Source organism: Cynocephalus volans, chromosome 10 (genome assembly GCF_027409185.1).
Source record: "Cynocephalus volans isolate mCynVol1 chromosome 10, mCynVol1.pri, whole genome shotgun sequence".
Taxonomy (NCBI): Eukaryota; Metazoa; Chordata; class Mammalia; order Dermoptera; family Cynocephalidae; genus Cynocephalus; species Cynocephalus volans.
This window is the reverse complement of record NC_084469.1, coordinates 57,790,509-57,811,540: the sequence shown is the minus strand read 5'-3', so window position 1 is coordinate 57,811,540 and position 21,032 is coordinate 57,790,509. Positions and strand designations below refer to the sequence as shown.

At 52.6% G+C, this 21,032-nt stretch overlaps 1 protein-coding gene across 1 annotated transcript in view; it reads right to left on the bottom strand.

Moving 5' to 3' along the window:
• The window catches only part of SPTBN4 (spectrin beta, non-erythrocytic 4), an 82,950-nt gene that overhangs the window by 30,637 nt on the left and 31,281 nt on the right, over window positions 1-21,032 (bottom strand). The window contains exons 11-18 of the mRNA XM_063110793.1: window positions 20,087-20,389; window positions 19,080-19,230; window positions 15,173-16,121; window positions 13,586-13,723; window positions 9,924-10,674; window positions 8,284-8,486; window positions 4,106-4,196; window positions 368-514 (exon numbers count right to left, since the gene is read on the bottom strand). Coding sequence (XP_062966863.1) covers window positions 368-514; window positions 4,106-4,196; window positions 8,284-8,486; window positions 9,924-10,674; window positions 13,586-13,723; window positions 15,173-16,121; window positions 19,080-19,230; window positions 20,087-20,389 — 2,733 coding nt within the window. The remainder of the gene's footprint in view (window positions 1-367; window positions 515-4,105; window positions 4,197-8,283; window positions 8,487-9,923; window positions 10,675-13,585; window positions 13,724-15,172; window positions 16,122-19,079; window positions 19,231-20,086; window positions 20,390-21,032) is intronic.

Below are 21,032 nucleotides of genomic sequence, written 5' to 3'. Positions count from 1 at the left end.
CTGTAAGAATCCAAAGTTCACTTTAACTTCGGGCTTCCCAGAGCTGCCCCAGCCTCTCCCTGACCTTCCATCTTAAGTGCCCCAAATGATATAGAAGCGAGCCTGGTGAGGGAAGTTATAGGAAGGGGCAAAATATTTAACAACCAGAAGGATATGGCACCATTCAGAAGAGATGCTGACCATTTTACAGATGGGCAAACTGAGACCCAAAGAAGTGACATAAATCACTCAAGGCCATATATCTAGGAGCAGACATGGAGCTTATTTGAACCAGTTCAGGGGTGTGAGACCAGCAGGATCACAGTGGGTGTTGCAGGAGGAGGCCTCCAGCACATGGCATGGGCAGAGGGGCCTTTCACATCCTTACCCTCTCGATCTTTTCCAGCCACTCCTTATTCTGAGCCAGCTCAGCCATGAATGCCTGGTGCCGGAGCCATCTCTTATGCAGCTTGTGGTTGTCTTCCCGCGTGCCATCCCGCGCCATCAGCATCTTCTCATGGATCCAGCCATCCAGCTGTACAGGACAGGGTAGGAGGGCTCAGCTGGTACCCCCAACATGGCACAAGCCTCCCATCTCCTCCAGGAAGTCCCAGGTTCAGGGCCTGGGCTGTAGGGTTGAGGGGTGAGTGGGAAGGAAGGGATGGAAAAACCTTTGCAAGTGAGGCCTTTATATTGGGGCAGGGGAGGGGAGGAAGCAGTTCAAGCTCTTTTCTGGGTGGAGTGTAGATGGAAGGGTCACCAGTATGCTCAATCCTTTGACACCCCTGTCCTTCGGGCAGCCCTCCTCTACTCCCCAGAAGCTCCCAAAGCAGGGCTCCTGGGCTAGTCAGCCTCCTCCCATCTGAGGCCAAATCAACCCCCCCCAAAAGCTCTCCAACCCAACTTAGCTAACTTCCGATGTAGCCCAAGACCCTTCCCCATAACAACACTTAGATCGTTTGATTCAGTCTTAGCCATCCCAATAAGGACTAATTCAAGGTCCATTACTGAGGATATCATACCTAGACCCAGTCCCCCAATACAGCCAGATCAACCCACCAAACAACCTCCCAACTATTGCCAAGCCTAGATCTCTCCAAACCAGCCTTCCAACCTGGAGTAGACCCCTCACCCACAACCAAAATCGAGTACCCCTAATGAGCCCACAGAGCTCCCCAAGTCCATTCCTGGGATTCTTTTTTTTTTTTTTTTTTAAAGATGACTGGTAAGGGGATCTTAACCCTTGACTTGGTGTTGTCAGCACCACGCTCAGCCAGTGAGCAACCGGCCATCCCTATGTGGGATCCGAACCCGTGGCCTTGGTGTTATCAGCACCACACTCTCCCGAGTGAGCCACAGGCCGGCCCCATTCCTGGGATTCTAAGACCACAGTTCCCCAAACCATGGCCATTTCTAGCCTCCAACCAAAGCCAACCCCCCAAATGCAGGCACCATGGGCCTTCTGGCTCCCAAACCAGTTCACCCCAAAATCTAGTCCCAGACTCTCCAATGTGGGCCAGATCAAACCTTTCAAGCCAGCCCCCCACCCTCAGACTAGAGCCAGTTCTAGTCCTCCCACTCACCAACGAAACCCGTCATCCAGAATGCAAGCACCAAGAGTGGGCCCCTCTCATTATCCTGAGCAGGACCAATCACAAGGCTTCTTTCTGAGCACCCCCCCCTAAAAAAGAGTCCTGTACCCCAAGCCAGAACCTCCCCCACACTCTCAACTAAACCTGGCACCTGGGACAGTTTGCTCCTCCCTCTTCTCTTCTCCCCACCCCCTCCAGTCACAAGATCCTCCTCCTCCCTTCAGCAAAGAAAAAAAAAAAAAAAACCGGACTCCAGCTCAGCGGTCCCGGGAGGCAAATGCAGTCATAACCAAGGACAAATCCCGAGCCGGCCAAACCCCACCCCACGTCCCCCGAGCATGTGCTCCCCAGGGGTCCAGGACAGCTTCACACTCCCTCATACACATACACTAGAGCCAAGTCAAATGCTGAATCCCCCAACTCAACTCACAGATTCCCGACCACGCAGGGAAGAGTCCAAAGGCAACCACAGCCTACAGTGAAGGCAAAGCCCCTAAAGGAGATGGTACCCAGTCACCAAGGTAAAGCCCCCCAAAAGTGATTGCCCCCCCGTCAGTGAGGGCAAAGCCAGACCCCCCAACAACCAAGGAAAAGCCCCCAAAAGACAGAGTCCCTCAGATCCAGAGCAGATCCAAGAGCCTCATCGCCCAAGACAGAGCTCCCCAAAAGTGATTTACCCTCATCATCCAAGGCTGACACAGATTCCACAAGAAGGAAGGAAGAAACCCCCCCAAAAGGTTAAGAATTCCCCAACCCTAGGGCAAGTCTCAGGTTCACCATTATCCAGAGAAGAGCTCCCTAGAAAGGTTGAGACCCCCTTAACACCGAAGGCAAATCCAGACTATGAGTAGCCTTAGAAGTCACCCCCCCCTTCCGCTTCCCTCCCTTGGGGCCCAGCCCCTCAGTCCCGCCCGCACCAGCACCGCGGACAGCTCCCGGCGTCTTTGCCCCTCCCCCAGGGCGGGGGTCCAGGCGCGTTCCCGGCCCGCCCCCGCGCTGCCCCCTCCCCTCCCGCGGCGCCGGCGGGCGAGCCCGCGCCCGAGCCCCCTCCCCCGCCCATCTCGGCGGGGAGCGCGCCAGCCCCCTCCCCTGGGCACCCCGAGACCTGAAGCAGCGGCGTCGCTGGCGAGGCGTCCCTGCGGCGAGCGGGCGGGCGCTCGCCCCTCCACTGCGACGGCGGCGGCAGCGGCGGCGACGGTTGAGGCTCCAATGGACGCGCGCCCCCTCCCTCTCCCCCGCGCCGCGGCCGCGCGCCCGCCCGCGCGCGCCCCCTGCCTGCGTTCTTTCATACCCGCCCGCCTCCTTGCGGGGGGCCCCAGATGGAGGTGGAGGAGAACTCATCACCCTCCCTAAAGCATGGAGTGGGGGGCCCCATCTCAGATGATTGCTACTCAGTCCAGAACAATCTCACGGGGGTGGGGGGAAGTGGTCCTGGACCAAATCTAACGGCGGGAGGGGGCCTTGGATCCCGGGCTACCTCAGCTATGTGAAGATGGAAAGTATGGGAGTGGGCTGGAGGGGCCTCCTGAACCATCTCTAATGGAAAGAGGCTCGGGTTCCTGTCTACCATATGAGGGTAGGGAATATGGGAGGGGAAACCTGGAATATCTCTTATAATAACTTCAGTCCAGAACAATTTCCGATAGGGGAGAGGGGGAACACCGGGTTCCTGGACCATCTATAATGGGCTTGAGTCCCGGCCTACCTCAGTTGTGTGTGTGTGTGGCAGGGGAGGTAGTATGGAGGCCCTTGTCTATTTCATATGTGGGGAGAAAAATCTCCCGTGGAGGTTCAACATGGAGAGGGTCAAGCCACCTTCAATGGCGGGGTGGTGGGAGGGCAGGGAGGTGGTTCCTGAACCTTGATTGGAAGAAACTTAGGTATTGGGTCATCACGGGGGGAGGGGATGATCCTGGGTCACACAGATGGAGGAGCTCGGGGCTAGGACTATCTCTATTTTGGGGGTTAGGAGAATGTTTACTGGGCCATCTCTAATATGGTCAGAATCCAGAGCAGTTTCTCTGGAATGCCAGGGAAGGCGGGGGAGTAAAGGAGTCTCTGGAACCGCCTCTAATAGAGAAGGGGGCCTGGACCATCCCTGATTGGGGGAGATCTTTAGGAGTATAGGTCATCCCCAAGGGGGAGGGGCTTGATTCCTGGACATCTTTAATGGGGTGAAGGCTTGGTTCAGGACCACCTGTCCACCCATGCCCCTCCCCACCCACTCCACACTGCCCCTCTCCCAGAGTAGAGCGCTTCTCACAAATCCCCAGAGAAAGGTGAGATCAGCGCGCGTCCTCGCGGGACCCGTAGGAGCGGACGCGCGCCGTTGCCAAGGGCGCCGGAGCCCCCCCCAGCCCCGGAGACTGCGTGGGCGGGAAGGGACCTGCGGAGTATGCGCACTGAGACCGGGATCCGCGCGCCTCCTGGCGGCGCAGAGTGAGCATCGCTCCGCGACCCACTTAGACGGGGCGTCCCCGCCCCCACCTCTGCCAGAGAAGCGTCACTGTCCCCAGCACACCTGGAGGTCCTACCTCGTGGCAGTCTCGGAGAAAGTGCTGCAGCCCAAGTTGGTCGTATAGCTTCTGCATCCACTGCTGGGCCCACAGTTGGTTTTCTCGGCTCCTGGGGATGAGGAGATAAGGGCTGGAGAAAGGCCAGGTTTGGGGTGCGCTGGCAGTAGAGCTGTGAGGGAATCAGGCTGCGTAGGGGTAGGGGAGTGCAGAGAAGGAGAGACCAATGTGGGAACGGGGAGGGAGGCAGCCTGGGAGAGGTAAAAAAAAAAAATTTCAGAGGAGCAGGGACAGGGCTGGAGGGGGCAGAGAGAGAAACAGAGGAAAAGAGAGACAGACATACAGGCATCGGGAGAGAAAGAAATGCAGACAGAGACAGAGAGATTGACATAAACTGAGAGAGAGAGATAACAGAGAACGAAAGACAAAGAGATAATCAAAAACCGAAAGAGAATGAGACACGAGAAAGAGAGAGATGAAGATCTAGAGAAAGAAATAAACAGACACATACATACGCACACAGGACCAGAGACAAAAAGATAAAGAAACACCTTGGGCCAGCCTGTGGCTCACTTGGGAGAGCGTGGTGCTGACAACACCAAGGCCACAGGTTCGGATCCCTATATAGGGATGGCCAGTTAGCTCACTTGGGAGAGCGTGGTGCTGACAACACCAAGCCAAGGGTTAAGATCCCCTTACCATCTTTAAAAAAAAAATTAAAAAGATAAAAAGATAAACACCTCAAGAGGGAATAACTGGCAGAGACCCAGAAAGAGAAACCCAGAAAGAAAGAGAATAGGGAGAGATAAGGAAAGAAATGGAGGAGGGGCGGTACCAGAGAGAGACAGAAAGAGAAATAGAGAGCAGTAGACAAGGAAAGAGAGAAGGAGGCAGAGGGAGGGAAAGTGACAGGGGGAGCCAGGGCAGGGACAGCCCAGAGAGGGACAGGCAAAGAAGTGGCAAGATGCCGCCAGTAAAAGACACAGCCTGACAGACAGAAAAGGGCAACAGAGTTGGAGAGAGAAAACAGAGCAGGTGAGGGGAGAGATGGCACCAGAGTCACAGCCAGGCTGGAGTGGGTGCTCCAGCAGGAAGGGCAGGCCCTTGGCCTGAATGAACTGGCCAGGCTGGACCCAGGCCCCGCCATCCCAGAGCCAGCTGGAGACCACAATCCCAGGCAGCCTGGCCTCCTGCGTGCAGTGCATGGCAAAGTGCCCAAGAGGCCTGATGGAGGGAGCTGGGGCATCCCACATCAATTCACATGCATGCCTTTCCTGTCACTATCAGTCTCTCCCTCAGGGAGAGAGAGAAGACAGAGACCAAGAGAGAATGAGCCTGTCCTCCCAAGGTCTCCCTTAGAGTCCTTTGTGACCTCCAGGCCCTATGCATTCTCCCCTGCACCTACCTACCCAAACTCTTCTCCTCTTTCCACTTTTGCTGCTCCCTCTGCAACAACCATACTGGCCTTCTCATTGTGCTTCAAACAAGCCACTCCTACCTCAGGGCCTTGGCACTGGCTCTTCCCCCTGCCTGGAATGCTCCTTCCCCCAATGTCTACTCAAATGTTACCTTCTTCGTGAGGTCCCTTCTGACCACTCCCCAACACTTTCTGGCTTCCCTTCCTTCTTTAATTTTCTCTTTAGCGCTTAACACTATCTAACATACTATGTTATTTATCTGTCTTGTTTGTATCCACACTAGGATGTCATTTCCATGAGGACAGGGATTTTTGTCTGTTTTGTTCATAGCTGTATCCCCAGTGCCTAGAAAAGGGCCTGGCACATAGTAGGTGATCAATACATTTTTGCTGAATGAATGAATGCAAGAGAGACATAGAGGCAGAGATAAAGAGGTGAGAGAAACAAAGTAAAGTGTCTGAGACAGAGAGAGGCAGAAGAAAAGACAGGTTAGAGAATGCAGATGGAGGAAGAGAAAAACAGAGAGAGAATGAGAGAGCAGGAAACAGACAGAAATCGACAGAGAGATGAAGGCAAAGAGACAGAACATGTGGGAGACAATTCCAGAGAGAGAACAGGAGGCAAAGCTGGAAAGAAAGCCTAGGAAGGGCCTGAAACAAGCCAGCAGAGTATGGAGTGCCTCCTGCCCCAACTCAGCTCAGGAGCCAGGAAACAGGAAATGCCTCTGAAATTGAGCTGAAATCAATCTCTCCAGGCCTTCACCAGCAAACTGTCAAGCAATGAAGAAAGTCCTAGCAATGAGGAAAATCTCTCCTCTCTGTAAAGGTAAGTAAACAACAGGGTTCAAATCCCAGCTGTGCCACTTCCTGGCTGTGACCTTGGGCATGTTGGTTCCCCTCTTTGAGCCTCATGTACGAAAAGAAATACAGATAAGAAGAGCACCTCGTGCACAGGGCTGGGCCAGGTTCTAGGTGAGCTTCCAGGTGAGGCAAGGCGCAGAGAGACTGAGTGACTTGCCCTGAATCTCACATGTTGAGGGGTGCAGCCAGAACTAGGATCTGGGACCCTGTCTGACCCCAGGACCCCAGCTCTGCATGGTTCTGCCCCCTTCATGAGTGTGGAAAGCCTCCTGCCCTCACCATTCCCGTGGGGTGGGAAGTGTGTCCCTAGACAAGTAAATGACTGGGACCCTGGTATGCAGGAATTGTGTCTGTCTCAACTGCTGCTGTGTCCCCACCTCACCCAGCACAAACATGGGGCAGACACCCTCTCTGGGCTGCACTTCTCCCATCTAGGCTCTGACCCCTCTGCCTGTGCTTCCTCCATCCTGGCCGCGACCATCCCAGGCCATCTTAGTTAGATAATGTAGAAGCTCTGTGGAGCAGGAATCATATTCTGTCCTGGTCACTGCTGTGTGCCCAGCATTGCCCCACACAGGGCCTGGAACACAGCAGGCACTCAGTACATGTTTAATGGGCTGAAGAATAAGTGGATAAACAATAGAATGAAAGGAGCAACTAATGAATGACTAAAATGTGATGAATGAATGAATCATGAAATGAACAGTCCCCGGGCTCCTCCTGTTCATTCTGCAGAGCCTGGTATACAGCAGGTGCTCAAGAAATGTGGGACAGGACTGGCCAGTTAGCTCAGTTGGTTAGAGTGCAGTGTTATAACACCAAGTTCAAGGATTTGGATTCCCATACCAGCCAGCTGCAAAAAAATTAAAAAGAGAGAGAGAGAGAAATGTGGGACAAAGGAAGGAAGGGTCTGGGCATGGAGAGAGAGGCACTGGATGATGAGTTCACCTCTTCAGGACCAAAATCCCCATAAAAGTTTCCCCTAGAAACCTCAAGCCTTGTCCCAGAAGGGTTTAGGGGAAAGGATGCCTGAGCCCCAGACAGAAAAGCAGCTGAGGTCTTGGAGTTGTGGGTGGTGGAGTGAAGTGACCAGGTATGCTTTCCATTAGGAGACAGGAAAACAGAAGGATCCCTCTCCCAGCCTGGATCATGCCAGAGAGAGCCAGAGGGCCAGAGAGGAGACAGCTAGGGTCACCAGGAGGGGCAGAAACAGGGATAGGGACAAAGAGAAAGAACTGGGCCTGCAGGAGGCCTTAGAAAGGATTCTCCATAAGGGCTGGGATTGGGGTGGTGGTGGTACTGCTGTTTTGTTCAGGGCCTAGAATACTGCCTGACACACAATAAATGTCTTGGCTTGATTAGTGCAAGAACAGATGAGAGGGCAGTGGTTAGAGAGATGGTGACAGAAGCAGAGAACGATGCAAGAAAAGCATGAAAAAGAGGCACAGACACGCACTCTGGGTGCTTCCCAGAGAACAAGGTGGCTGGGGCCAGGAAGGAGTGCTTATTCAAAATAGTTGACAAGCAGCACAGCAGGGGACACGTTCCATCTGGAAAGCTGGAACACAACCTGTGCCTGGCCTCTAGCTGCCGAATCTGGGGAGGTCTGGGGTTTCCCAGGGAGGGCCTAGAGCCACAAGGAGGATGCTGGGGCATCTAGGGAAGTATGTTCACATTTTAAGAACAGGTCCAGCTTTGTCAGGCTTGGGAGAGAAACTTTCATTGTATATCCTTCTGTATCTTTCGGGTGTACAACCTCCTGTCACCTTTTCACAAAATATCCATTTAAATCAAATTTAAAACAATAAATAATGAAATAGAAATCAGAAAGTGGCAGAGAAATAATACTTGTGATGGAAAGGAACGGGGCCCTGGCCTCCCTCATTCCTCCCCTGTGACCCCTGGGGCCTGGGGGACCTACTTCTCCAGCAGCCGGGTCACAGCCTCCTGGGCCTGCTCCCCATAGGCGTTGCCCTGCCTCAGTAGGCCCTCCGCAGCCTGTACAGCCACCTGCATCTTTTGCTGGTTCAGCTCCATCGTGGTGAGAAAGTCCCGGTGCTGTTTCAATGCCTCTTCCACTGACTCCACTGTGCCTGGGAGCTCCACACCAGACAGTGCCAGCTCCTGGGGAGGAGGAGGGATGGCGCAAAGGTGAGCTTCACTCCAGTCCAGGACTCGGGAGAGGCTGCCAGCCTGGCTTGCCACCACTCTCCTCCCCCTTGCCAGCATCAAACATGCCAGACATGGTCCTACCTCAGGACCTTTGCCCATTCTGGTCCCTCTGCCTGGAATCTGTGCCCCAAGATACATACATACAGTTCCATGGCAAGCTCCTTCGCTTTCTTCGGGTCTCTGTCCACCCTGCCAAAACCATCAACCCCCACTCCAGCTATACCCACTTACCCTGCTTTATTATTTCTCATAACATATACCTGACAATATAATATATGCACTTACTTGTTTACTGTCTCCTCCCCCACATACACACACACTAGAATGTCAGCCAATGAGGACGGGATATTGTGTTTTGTTTTCTGAAGTGTGCTCATCCTCAAAATAGTGCCTGGTACAGAAGCAGCACTCAGCAAATATTTGGTTAACTGTTGAAGACTGAACTGGGTGCTGTGTGACCTCAAGGAAATTCTGTCCCTCTCTGTGGTTAGTCTTCTAACTGGTAGAATGGGTGAGTCAGAAAGGGTCTCTCAAGGCCACTTCAGCTCCATATTTAATAACTCATGATTCAGCAGTTCTCTGTCTGTCCCTCTCCCCCAGATAATCCTCAAACTTGTACATTATCCCCTAGATAACCTGCATGGGGGTCACCCTTTCTAAGATCATGCCCAAGTATTGGTATCTACCCTCCGACTATCTGAAAACTGGGTGTTCTATCTTGCCCAAACCCTCAAACTTGATTCCCGTCCCAGAATGATCTTCAAATTGGATCGGCTATTGTCAAATAGCCACCGCACTTGGTTCTTCAAGTCACAAACACAGTTACCTTCTCCACAGAATCCACAAGTTGTCATCCTCAATAATGAAGATAATTTGCTAATGTAGGCACCCACAATCATGTAATCCACAATCACTTACTGACCCCAATAACCTCTCAGTCTGTTACCTGCCTCCATAATCTTAATCCTTTGTTCTCTACCCCAATATCTTCTTTGAATAACATTTAACTATCACCAATCACCCTCATACTCTCATTTAACTTCCAGATAATCCACAAACTCAGGAAGCCACTCCAACAAATATCCAAGGGCATTACTTACTCGGGATAGCCCACAAACAGTTTTTCACCTGCGATCAGACACCAACTCACACCACCCATCATAATTCTCAAATTCTGTCACACACACGCCTTCACATACACCGGATGGTCCAGAAACTCAGTTATCCATTCCGGATACCTTCCTAACTCACACCCATCTCAGATAAACCATGAACCCAGAGGTCCCGGCAAACACCACCCCACTCCCACCCCTACGCCCACGCATTTCTCTGTCCCCAGCAATCCCCGGCGGCCTCGGTCCCGTACCCCCGCGCATCCCGAGCGGGCACCTGGTTGCGCAGCACCGCACGCGCCTGGCGTAGGTCACGCAGGAAGAGCTGATAGACATGCGCCTGGACCAGCGCCTCCCTGCGCGCCTCCCACAAGCCGAGCAGTTTGTGCCAGCCAAGTTCGAGGTGCGGCAACCACTCATCGAGGGCCAGGCCGGGACCCAGCTCGGCGCCGTCTGCAGCCAGGAGCGCCTCACTGGCAGCCACAATGCGCGCATAGTCCTCCTCGCGCTGGTCCACCTCCTCCTTGAGCGAAGCGTGGCGCGCCAATAGCGCGTCCGCCTCTTCTAGGCTGCTGGGCAGGGGCCCCTCGCTGCCGCCCGCCGCCTCCTGGGCGCGCACGAGCCAATCCAGGAAAGCGTCCAGATCGTGCAGGAAGCGCTGCAGGCGCCCAGCCGCCGCCACCGCCTCGCCGCAGGCCTGAGCCGCGCTGGCTAGCGCGCCCCACTCGGCGCCCAGCTCCTCCGCGCCCTGGTGCAGCCGCGCCGCCTGCGTCGGGAAACGCGCAGCCAGCAGGGCCGCCTCCTCCAGAAGGGCCGCCTGGCGTGGCTCGAGCGCTTGCAGAGCGGCTTCTAGTCCGCTAAGGCGCCACTGCAGGGCGCCGCCGGCGCGGGGCGCGCTCTCCACCGCCCGCCGCTTCTCGCGCACCTGGGAGCGCACCTCGGCCACCTCCAACACGTGATTCTCCACCAGTAGCACCGCGCTCACCTCCTCTTTGCGTTGTTCCACCAGCTCCACGATGCGGTTCCACCTGCCCAGGGGAAAGAGGGCGACTTGAAGAGGATAGGGACTCAACTTGGGTATGGAGGGCCCGCCGACCCAGGGTAGAATCCAGGCGCTGGCCACCCAGGTACTCTGTGACCTTGGCAAGTCACTTTATCACATTGAGCTCCAGTCTCTGCCTATGTAAATGGAACCCCACCTGGCACATTTGCTTAACGCAGCGGTTCTCAACGTGTAATCGGAACAAGGTCAAAACTATCTTCATAATAATACTAAGACGCTATTTCCTTTTTCACTCTCGTTCTCTTCCAAGTGTTCAATGAAGTTTTCCAGAGGCCGCATAAGAAACTGAATGCAGAAGCAGATCCTCTCTTAAGGCAGATATTAAAGAGATTTATAAAAATGCGAAACACCACCACTCTTCTCACTGCATTTTTTTGTTTGTAGTTATTTTTCATAAAAATATGTTAGTTATGTTAATATATAATAGGTTTGTTATTATTTCTCAGTATTAAGTTTTAATACAGTAAATATTGATAGATACAACCCACTAAAACAAGCTCTTTGGGGTCTTATAGTTTTATTAAGAATGCAAAGGGTTCTAAGACCAAAGAGTGTGAGAACCTCTGGCTTACAGCATCAAATATATTGGGTCCAACAAATAGTTATGAGCATCTACCATGAGCCAGCTGCTGCGGATATAGTGGTGCAAAGGCAAACTTGTTCTATTTCAAAATGGGTGGTCAAGGGGCTGGCCCGTGGCTCACTTGGGAGAGTGTGGTGCTAATAACACCAAAGCCACAGGTTCAGATCCCTGTATAGAGATGGCTGGTTAGCTCACTTGGGAGAGCGTGGTGCTGACAACACCAAGTCAAGGGTTAAGATCCCCTCACCGGTCATCTTTAAAAAAAAAAAACAAAAACGGGTGGTCGATTAGCTCAGTTGGGAGAGCGTGGCACTGATAACACCAAGATCAAGGGTTCGGATCCCCGTACCTACCTGCCAGCCATCAAAAATAATAATAATAATAATAATAATAATAGGAAAAATTATGTATTGCTCTGTGCTCTCAGGCAAGTGATGATACTTCTCTGGGCCTCAGTTACCCTTCCTAGGCAGTGTGTGGTCCAGATTGCAAGCATAGAATTGGAGCCAGACTACCTGTGGTCAAATCCAAGCTGTTCAACCTTTGGCAAGTAACCTTCCCTGTGTCTCAGTTTCCCCCATCGGTAAAATAGACACAATCAAAGCACAGCACCTACCTCACAGGGGTGTCATAAAAGTCAAATGGGTTATGATTCATAAAGTGCTTCAAACAATAACTGTTTGCTACTATTACTGAATGAGGACAGTCTTTGAGAACATATCAAGCCCTCTTCTGCCTCAGGTCCTTTGCCTTGGCTGTGTTCCCTGCCTGAAATGCTCCGTACCCTCCCTCCCCTTCCACACATGTACTCTTCTCATTGCTGGTTCCTTCTGATACCCTCCAAAGGATCCAGCTCAAAATGTCATATCTGACCACAAGATCTAAGATCACTCCCAACCTCAGGTCACTGTATACTATTACTTGTATAAAGCCTTAAGACTCTCTAAATATCTTATTCACTTATTTATTTAACTGTCTCTGCCCCATCTACAATGGACACACCACAAGGGCAAAGATTAGGACTTTGAAATCAGAAAGACCCAAGTTCAAGTTCTGCTCTAGCCATATTTGTCATGTGACCTTCTGCAAATCATTTCTCTCTCTGATCCTCAGTTTCGTCATCTGGAAAATGGGGATAATGATGTCCATTTCATCGAGTGTTTTTTGTTGTTTTTTTTAAAAGATGACCGGTAAGGGATCTTTTTTTTTTTTTTTTTTTTTTTTTTTTTTTTGACCAGAAAGGAGATCGCGACCCTCAGCTTGGTGCTGTCTGCACCATGCTCAGCCAGTGAGCGCACCGACCATCCCTATATCTGAACCCATGGCCTCAGCGTTACTGGCGCCGCACTCTCCCAAGTGAGCCTGGGGGCCGGCCCAGGGGATCTTAACCCTTGACTTGGTGTTGTCAGCACCACACTCTCCCAAGTGAGCTAATCACCCATCCCTATATAGGGATCCAAACCCGCGGCCCTGGTGCCATCAGCACCACACTCTCCCAAGTGAGCCACGGGCCGGCCCCCGTTTTTTTTTTTTTTTTTTTTTTTTTAAAGATGACCAGTAAGGAGATCTTAACCCTTGACTTGGTGTTGTCAGCACCACGCTCTCCCAAGTGAGCCACGGGCCAGGCCTAATTTCTTACTACTCTTAAAGAGTTGTGAATTCTGGAAACTTTACTACAGAAATTGGGATATTGGGAGCCAAAAAAAGGTATATAAAGTGCTTGGAAAAATTCCTGGCAGGGCCGGCCTGTGGCTCACTCGGGAGAGTGTGGTGCTGATAACACCAAGGCCACGGGTTCGGATCCTATATAGGGATGGCCGGCTTGCTCACTGGGTGAGCGTGGTGCTGACCACACGAAGTCAAGGGTTAAGATCCCCTTACCGGTCATCTTTTAAAAAAAAAAAAAGAAAAGAAAAGAAAAGAAAAATTCCTGGCAGATAGTAAATAATCAATAAATCCTTTTTGAACAAATAAATGAACAGCCAACTGAGATGTATTATATCCACATTTTACCACATCATCACTAGCTTTGGGTATTATCTTTTTTGTCAAGAGTTTGCTGATTTATCAGGTGGCCATTATCATCTCACGGTAACTTCAAAGTCAAGCGTTCAGATCCCTATACTGGCCAGCTGCTCAAAAAAAAGAAAAAAAAGACAAAAAAAGACTATCATCTCAGGGGTTTGAAATTGCACATCTTTGATTTCCATGGCTGAGTAAAGGTGGAAGGAGAACGATGGGAAGAAGTGGTGTGAGATACCAGGAAGGACTTCCAGCCCCGGGCCCCACCTACCTGCTGTTGAGGTGGTCCTGGCAGGAGCGCACCTCATCTGAGCTGGGGTGCCCTCCTTCCACCAGCTCCTGGACTGTGTGGTTCACGTCCAGAACACGGCCCATCAGACTGTTCATCTCCTGGTCCAGACTCTCGAATCTGCAGAAGGATGGAGGTGCTCAGAGGTCTTCACCCCAGTAACTTTCCTACTTCTCGGCTTTTATGAAACTGCCTTCTCCTGATTCCACTTTTAACACTCCAGCCTCACTCCTCAGGCTCCTTGGCTAACTCCTCCTCTCCTACCTGCTGCTTAAATGTTAGGTGCCTCAGTGCTCTGTCCTGGACCCTCTGAGCTTTCCCTCACACTGTCTCTGGGCCATCTCACTCATCCCCATGTCCTCAGTCCCCACCCCTGATTCATGACCTCCCCGTCTCAGTCTCCAGCCTCAACTTCTTTCCTTCTGAACCTGTCTTCTACCTCAAAGCCTGCTGTATTCCTCCTGTGGGCTTCTCACACTCAGTGTGACTCAAAGTGACCTCTGCATCTCCCTTCAAATGTGTTCTTCCTCTGGGTCTCCATCTCAGGGACAGCCCCCCTATCCCCCAATCTTGACCCCTGAGCCTTGTTTTGGAAAACACCGTAGCCCATCAGCCCCCATGGCCTGTCCACTTGGCCTTCTACCCTGGTCCAGTCCTGTCCCCTCCCATCTAGGTCCCCACCCTAGCATGCCTCTCTGGGTTCCCAGCCACTTCTCTCCTCCCCTCCAACCCATCCTCCACATGGCAGCCAGGGAGATCTTTCTTAAGGTGGACATGGCCCTCTTTTGTTAAAAACAATATTTAAAACAATTGGGTAATTGGGAGCACAATAAAGGCGAGGAGCAAGCCTGTTTTTCCAGCAATGTCCAGGCCAAGACCTAGAATGGAGTAGGCCTTCAGTTAAATGGAGCAGGCCCTCAGTAAATATCTGTTAAATACCTGTTAAATGGATGAACAAGATACTCAAAGACAGAGAGGTTCACAGGGAGAGTAGATACTATTCATGCACTAATTCAACAACTCATTACTAAGTCAGCTAACAGACAAATCGGTAAGTAATGTGTCATGGAGTCATAAATGCTATGAAGACACGTAAAGCAGGATGAAGGAACAGAAAATGATAAGGGTCAGAGCTATTTTATTAGCTAGAGAGGTGACATTTGAGAAGGGGCAGAGGAATTCCCAGGAGAGGGGCCAGGCTGGGGTGTGTCTAGAGCAGCTTGGGTCATTAGGTGCCAGGTGAACATATAAGCCTCTTAGGAATAATAGCAAATGCTCATGGAATGCTCCCAGTATCCCCAGGCATTTCCTACGTTTCCTACATGTATTAACTCATTTACTGTTGACCACAAGCTTGCAAGGTGGGGACTAACATCACCCCCATTTTACAGATGGGCAAACAGGTTCAGAGGGTTAGCAAGTTGCAGAACTGTTGCAAAGCTAGTTAAGGATGAAGCAGAGATTGGAATCCCTAGTTCTAGCTGAGCGGACATGGAATTATTGAACCAACGAGGGCGAGAATGGATGCTTGAGGCAGGGCACCCACGAGTCCCACAAGGGCATGCTCACCGGTGTTGTACCACCTCGACCTCGTCGAGTGAATCGGGCACACGCATGGCGAGCAGCCATTGCTCCTTCTCGCCGATCCACAGCTCGCACGCGTGAACCTCGCCGAACATGCGGTAGACGGCGAGCGCGTCCCGCAGCCACTGGCGCCGCAGCGCGGCCACCTCGGTCACCTCGGCGAACAACTGCTCGGCCTCCACTACGCGCACCTGCAGCGCTACCACCAGAGACCCGGCGCCGCTGGCTCCCCCCAGTGTCGCTAGCTGGCGCCTCAGGCCGCCCACAGGCCCCCGATGCGCCTCCACCTCCCCGGTGAGCGCGCGGTGCTGGCGAGCCAGGCGGCGGCTGGACGCTTCGTCGTGGCCGAAGTCACCCGCAGCTGCCAGGCGGTAAGCGTCGCGAAGCCAGTCCAGGAGCCCGTCGAGGTCGGCGCCGAACTGGTGTAGCGCCCGTGCCTCCTGCAGCCTCCGCTCGCGCCGCGCCACCGCCTCTTCCAGCCGCTGCCAGCGGCGCCGCGCACTCGCCGCGCGCTCCGCCAGGCCCGCCAGGTGCACCGTCTCGGCGGCCGGGCAGACGGCACCGCCGGCCGCAGCCAGCTCCTCGCCGCGCCGCAGGGCCTGCTGCAGCAGCGCCCGCCTCCCGCCCAGCTCGCCCTGCAGGATCTTGTGCTGCGCCAGCAGGCGCGCTGTGCTGGACAGGTCATGTGCGCCACCCGCCGTGCCCCCGGCGCCCGCCGCGCCCGCCGCGCCGCCGCCGCCCGCGGCCTCCAAGAGTCGCTCCTTGTCGCGCGCCCAGCTCTCGGCCTCCTCCAGTTCCTGCAGCAGCGCCCACAGGCTCCGCGAGGCCTCCAGCTCTGCGCGTCGCCGTGCCGCCTGCTCCTGCAGCTCAGCCAGACAGCCGTGCACGTGGTTTACGCGGTTGCAGATGACCTGTGGATCGCAGGGCTGGTAGCCTGGGCCAGGAGAAGGGGAGGATGCTAGGTTGGGCACGGGCCAGGAGGCGCCCAGGAGAGGGCGGTACGGGCGGGCTACCTACCCTGTTCTTGTCTTGATTTCCTCAGGTGCCAGGTCACAAGTCCCCTCCTCCAGGCAGCCTTGCCTGACACCCGAAGGCTGTAGCAGGTGTCTCCTGTGGGCCCTCTCAGGCTTCTCTGCTTTCCCCATCCCACCCCTGACTACTCTGCACTGTCATTGCCTGTTCTGTCTCCATCACTGGTCTGGGAGCTCCATGAGGGCAGGAGCTGGGGCTGTCCCAGTCACACAGTATCCCCCACCACTGCCCAGCACAGGGTGGAGCCCAGAGCTGTAGCCTAGTGAATATGGTGAGTTATTGACCAAATGATGGATAGAGGCAGAGCATCTCTGAATCCGTATATTTGATCCTGTATATTTGAGTGCAAATTGTGTTTCCGGTCAGAACTGGGCCAGATGAAACTTCTCTGCTCTTAAGCTACGTTTCTGAATTCCCTCTCTCATCCTCTGTTGTCTTATCTATTAATGTCAGTGATGTCCTGAACTCCCTTTTTCCCTCAAATATTTCACCTTCCTCCTGGATCTCTAGTTTGTGACTAGAGAACTGTGAAACTAATTTAATGGGTCACAACCAGCACTTCTTTAATGGAATAGAATGATCAGAAAATATCAGAATGCAACACATAAGGTAAGGGGAAGTATTGTTTTGCAAAACCTTTGTGTCAGTGTGTGTGTGTGTGTGCATGTGTGCATGTGAACTCTAGGTCATAAGTTAAGTGTATTTCTTACTGGATCAAAAAAGTGTGATAGGCCATGCCCTAGGTGCAATGTAAGATTTCTGTAATTCTGGACATTCACTGATGACGACTCAAATGTCAGGGCATCCAACTGAATAACAGTTATAACAGCAGCTCCCAAGTATCCAGCCCTTACTCTGACAATGTCATTTAATCCTCACAACCATCCTATGAGGCTAGTATCCTTATTAGCCCCATTTTACAGATGAAGAAACAGAGGCTCAGAGAAGGGAAGGATTGCCCTAGTTAAGAAGTGGCCGGTCAGGAGATAACACTCTGGACCACTCAGGCAGCTCTTCCTCTCATCACCATGACAATGCACACCCCATATTAGCCCCTTTGCTGCATTCTCGGTGCTGCTGGTCATCACCAGGAGCCAAGATCCCACAAGGAGGAGACAGAGGGAGCCTCCTGAGAAAAACATCCCTAAGACAAAGGAGAGGGTCCCAACCAACAACCTCGCCTGGAGCTGGGATGTGGATGAGAGGGGGCTGAGCCAAGGTCAGGATGTTCACACTGGGGCTCTGGAGGAGACCTCAGTGTCTCCTTAGGATGCGACCCAGCCCCATGAGGGTGAGAAACTCCTCTTCCATCCTGCAAGTCAGGCAGGCTCTTCCTTTTCTAACAATGCTCCAGGACTCCAAAGGGCCGTGGCTCTGGATAAAGGAGGGAGACATCTAAATAGAGAGACACAAACCAGCCTTAAAACCCTCTTCTCGGCTCTGTGGCCTGGGCCTCAGTTTCCTCATCAGTGAGAGAGAAAAAAGCAGCCCTGACTGCTGTCAGCACTCACAGCTAGCCGTGGTATTCTGATGAACACAAACAATCTCACCAACATCAGCCAAGGCCACTCTGTGACCGTGATTGATTAGGACAAAACCAAGCCCACTCCTTAATCATACCTGAGCACACACACAAACAAGGTCACTGTGCAAACCACAAAAATGACTGCACATCCCCCTCACCCGGCTATGGTGAATGACAGCTGCAGTTACTGCAACAGCCTCCCTGTGTTCCTCTCTCACCACCTAAATAGAAATTATTAAGATGCTCAATCATCTAATTACTCCCATGTCTTGACAGCATCCAATCCACAGCAAAACACACTACATTGAATCATCCTCCAAATCATCTAACACAAGTCCAAAGCCTATAACTAGCCCCTCGAAATAGTGTGTTACTGAGATGCCCTACGGTTCCCCATTGTATGTGCAAAAAGCCAACAAACCCAGCCTGGTTTGACTACAGAGTGATTCCTGGTGGTCTTTGGCTGAAAGGCACTGATATCAGTAAAATAGGAACCTTACTGGAGCCCGTCTTGGTTTTGGCTATCAGCGCCCATGCCCCTACTTCTGGTAAGGGCTTTCCTCCCTCCTCCTTCTCAGTCTATGTTTTTGGAGGCCCTACGGTGAGCTGTCACATTGACATGGCACATTAGATCACTGCATGCCCTGGGGGCCACAATGATTGGCTGAGCAATAAGAATGGAACCCACAGTGGGCCAATGAAAGCTGTTCTTGGACCTATTGTCAGAACTATTGGGAGAAAGGGGCCTGTCTCCTGCTGGGTCTGCTAGGCTGCTGGGATGTAAACATGGGGACTGATTGATCCCAGATTTACATCACAAGCGGAGACATTGCCAACAGTGACATAGAGATGAGAGATGGAGTCTTCAAGTATCATTGAACCATCCCTGGATCCAGCCATGCCTGAAATTAAATCCACCCCTTCCTGGACACTTTAGTTATATGAGCCAGTACCTCTTTTCTCCTTAAACCAATTGAACTGAATTTCTCTCACTTGCTGCTGAACAGGCCCTGACTATACATTACTTTACACAATTTTTTTTTAATGGTAATCACTGAGATAGGGCTGTGAAGGGCTTAGCACATAACAAATGCTCAATAAATGTAAGCTGTTACTGTGGAATCTCAAAGCAGGAAGAAGTCAAATGGCCCAACTTCCCCACTCAAGTCACTAATGACTCCCTTTATTTCCCTGACGGAATGTGATCCTAGGCTCTGCTTAGATGCCTCCACAGACAGGGAGCTCACTCCTTCGTTCTGTCTCTCATGAGTCATTCTTGCCTCTATTATCACCAGCCCCGAGATTCTCCACCTCCACCCCCTTCCCCAGACTCACCCTGCAGCTGGGAAAAACGCAGGGCAGCAGCGTTGAGTCCCTCCACCCTCTCGCTCTGGGCCGCGATGTCTCCCTCCAGCAGTGCATGCTTCTGCAACAGGTCGTCTGCCTCCACCAGGTGCTGCCCACACTCCTGGGACAGCAGCTGAGCCTACGAGGGAGCTGGCATTGAGCACACCTCTGGCATTGGCCCTTGAGCCACTCACCTCTCCCCCCTCACCTAGGCCAGCCCTCTGCTGCTCTACATCAATGCTCTGAACTCTGATCTGTCTTGGTCTTCTTGGTCTCCCTGTCTCTGTCATCCTCTCTCTGTCTCTGTCCCTCTCTTAATGTTTCCATCTCTCAACGTCTCCACATTTCTGGGCTCTGTCTTCCTCTCTGTCATGGTGTCTCCCCTCTCTCTGCCTCCATCTCTTTCTTGTCTACACCTCTCTGTTACCATCTCTTCCTGCCTCTCTCTCTCTGTCTACATCTCTAGCCTATCTTTTTCTCTTGGTGTCTGAATTTCTCTCTGCTTCCATCTTTCTTGTCTTCATCTCTGTATCTACCTATGGTAGGTCTCTCTCTTCCTCAAGGTGATTCTATCTTCCCATGTGTCTTTCTCTGTAGCCATATAGATTTCCATTGCCAATTCAATGTCTACCTCTCTAGCTCTGTCTCTTTCTCTCTCTCTGATTTCTCTCTCTCTCTCTCTCTCAAATCTTCCTCTGGCTTAATCTCTCTGTCTCTGTCCTGGCTCTCTCCGTCTCTATATCTCTGTATCTTTTTCTCTGTTTCTCCATCTGTCTCTATCTCTTATTCTTTGTCTTCCTTTTTCTGCCTCTCTTTTCTGTCTCTGTATCTTTCCCTCACTCTCTCTCTTTCTTGTCTCCCTGGCTTTCTTTGATCTCTTTCCGTCTCTCTCCTTCTCTCTCCATCTCCACCTCTCTGTTAACTCTGTCAGTGTCTACATCCCTCCCCCTCCCCCAGCACACCACCCTCATCCCAGGCCCTGCTCTGGCCCCCACCTGCATCTCCTCCATCCAGTCCACCATGTACACCATCTCCTGGAAGACCTTCTGCAGGGCCAGGTTCTGCTCGAGTCGTGTCCGCCGGGCACCCACCAGCCCAGTCAGCAGGGCCCACTGGCGCAGGACGCTGTCACGCTGGGCTGCCACCCGCCGGGTATCATAGTAGCCTTCAGCTGCCAATGCCTGGGCCAGCTCTGCCACACCCTGCACCCGCTCCTCATAGGCTGCAATGTCTGCCTCAATTGCTTCGTGCTTCTTCATGGCTGCCTCCACTGCTGGCAGCTCATACCCAAAGTTGTCCTGGGGCGGTGCAGGCCACAGACACTCACCCACACTGCCTCAGCAGCTCATCTGTTACCTTGACCCTGTGTAACCCTGGAAACTACCCCCCATTTACTAGGAGACCAGCCTCATCTTCTCTAGTTACCCCAGAGACCAGTCCCACTCTCCCCTACTACCCTGGAGATCAGTCCCACCCTCTCCGGTTACCCTGGAGACGAGTCCCATCCTTTGCTGTTACCCTGGAGATCAGTCCCACCCTCCCCTGTTACCCTGGAGATCAGTCCCACACTCTCCTGTTACCTTGGAGATGAGTCCCATCCTTTGCTGTTACCCTGGAGATCAGTCCCACCCTCCCCTGTCACCCTGGAGATCAGTCCCACACTCTCCTGTTACCCTGGAGATCAGTCTCAACCTCTCGTTACTCTGGAAACCAGTCCCACCCTCTCCTGTTACCCTGGAGACCAGTCCCCACCTCTCCTGTGACCCTGGAGATGACGCTCCTCTGTTAACATCTTTAACTCTAGACTTGTTATCCAGAAAACAAGCACCATCCTTCTATTGCCCTGGAGACTGGGGACCAGGTCTACCCTATTCTGTTACTTAGGAGACCAATTCTATCCTCCTGAGTTACCCTGAACACCAGATACAACCTCCCTTGTCA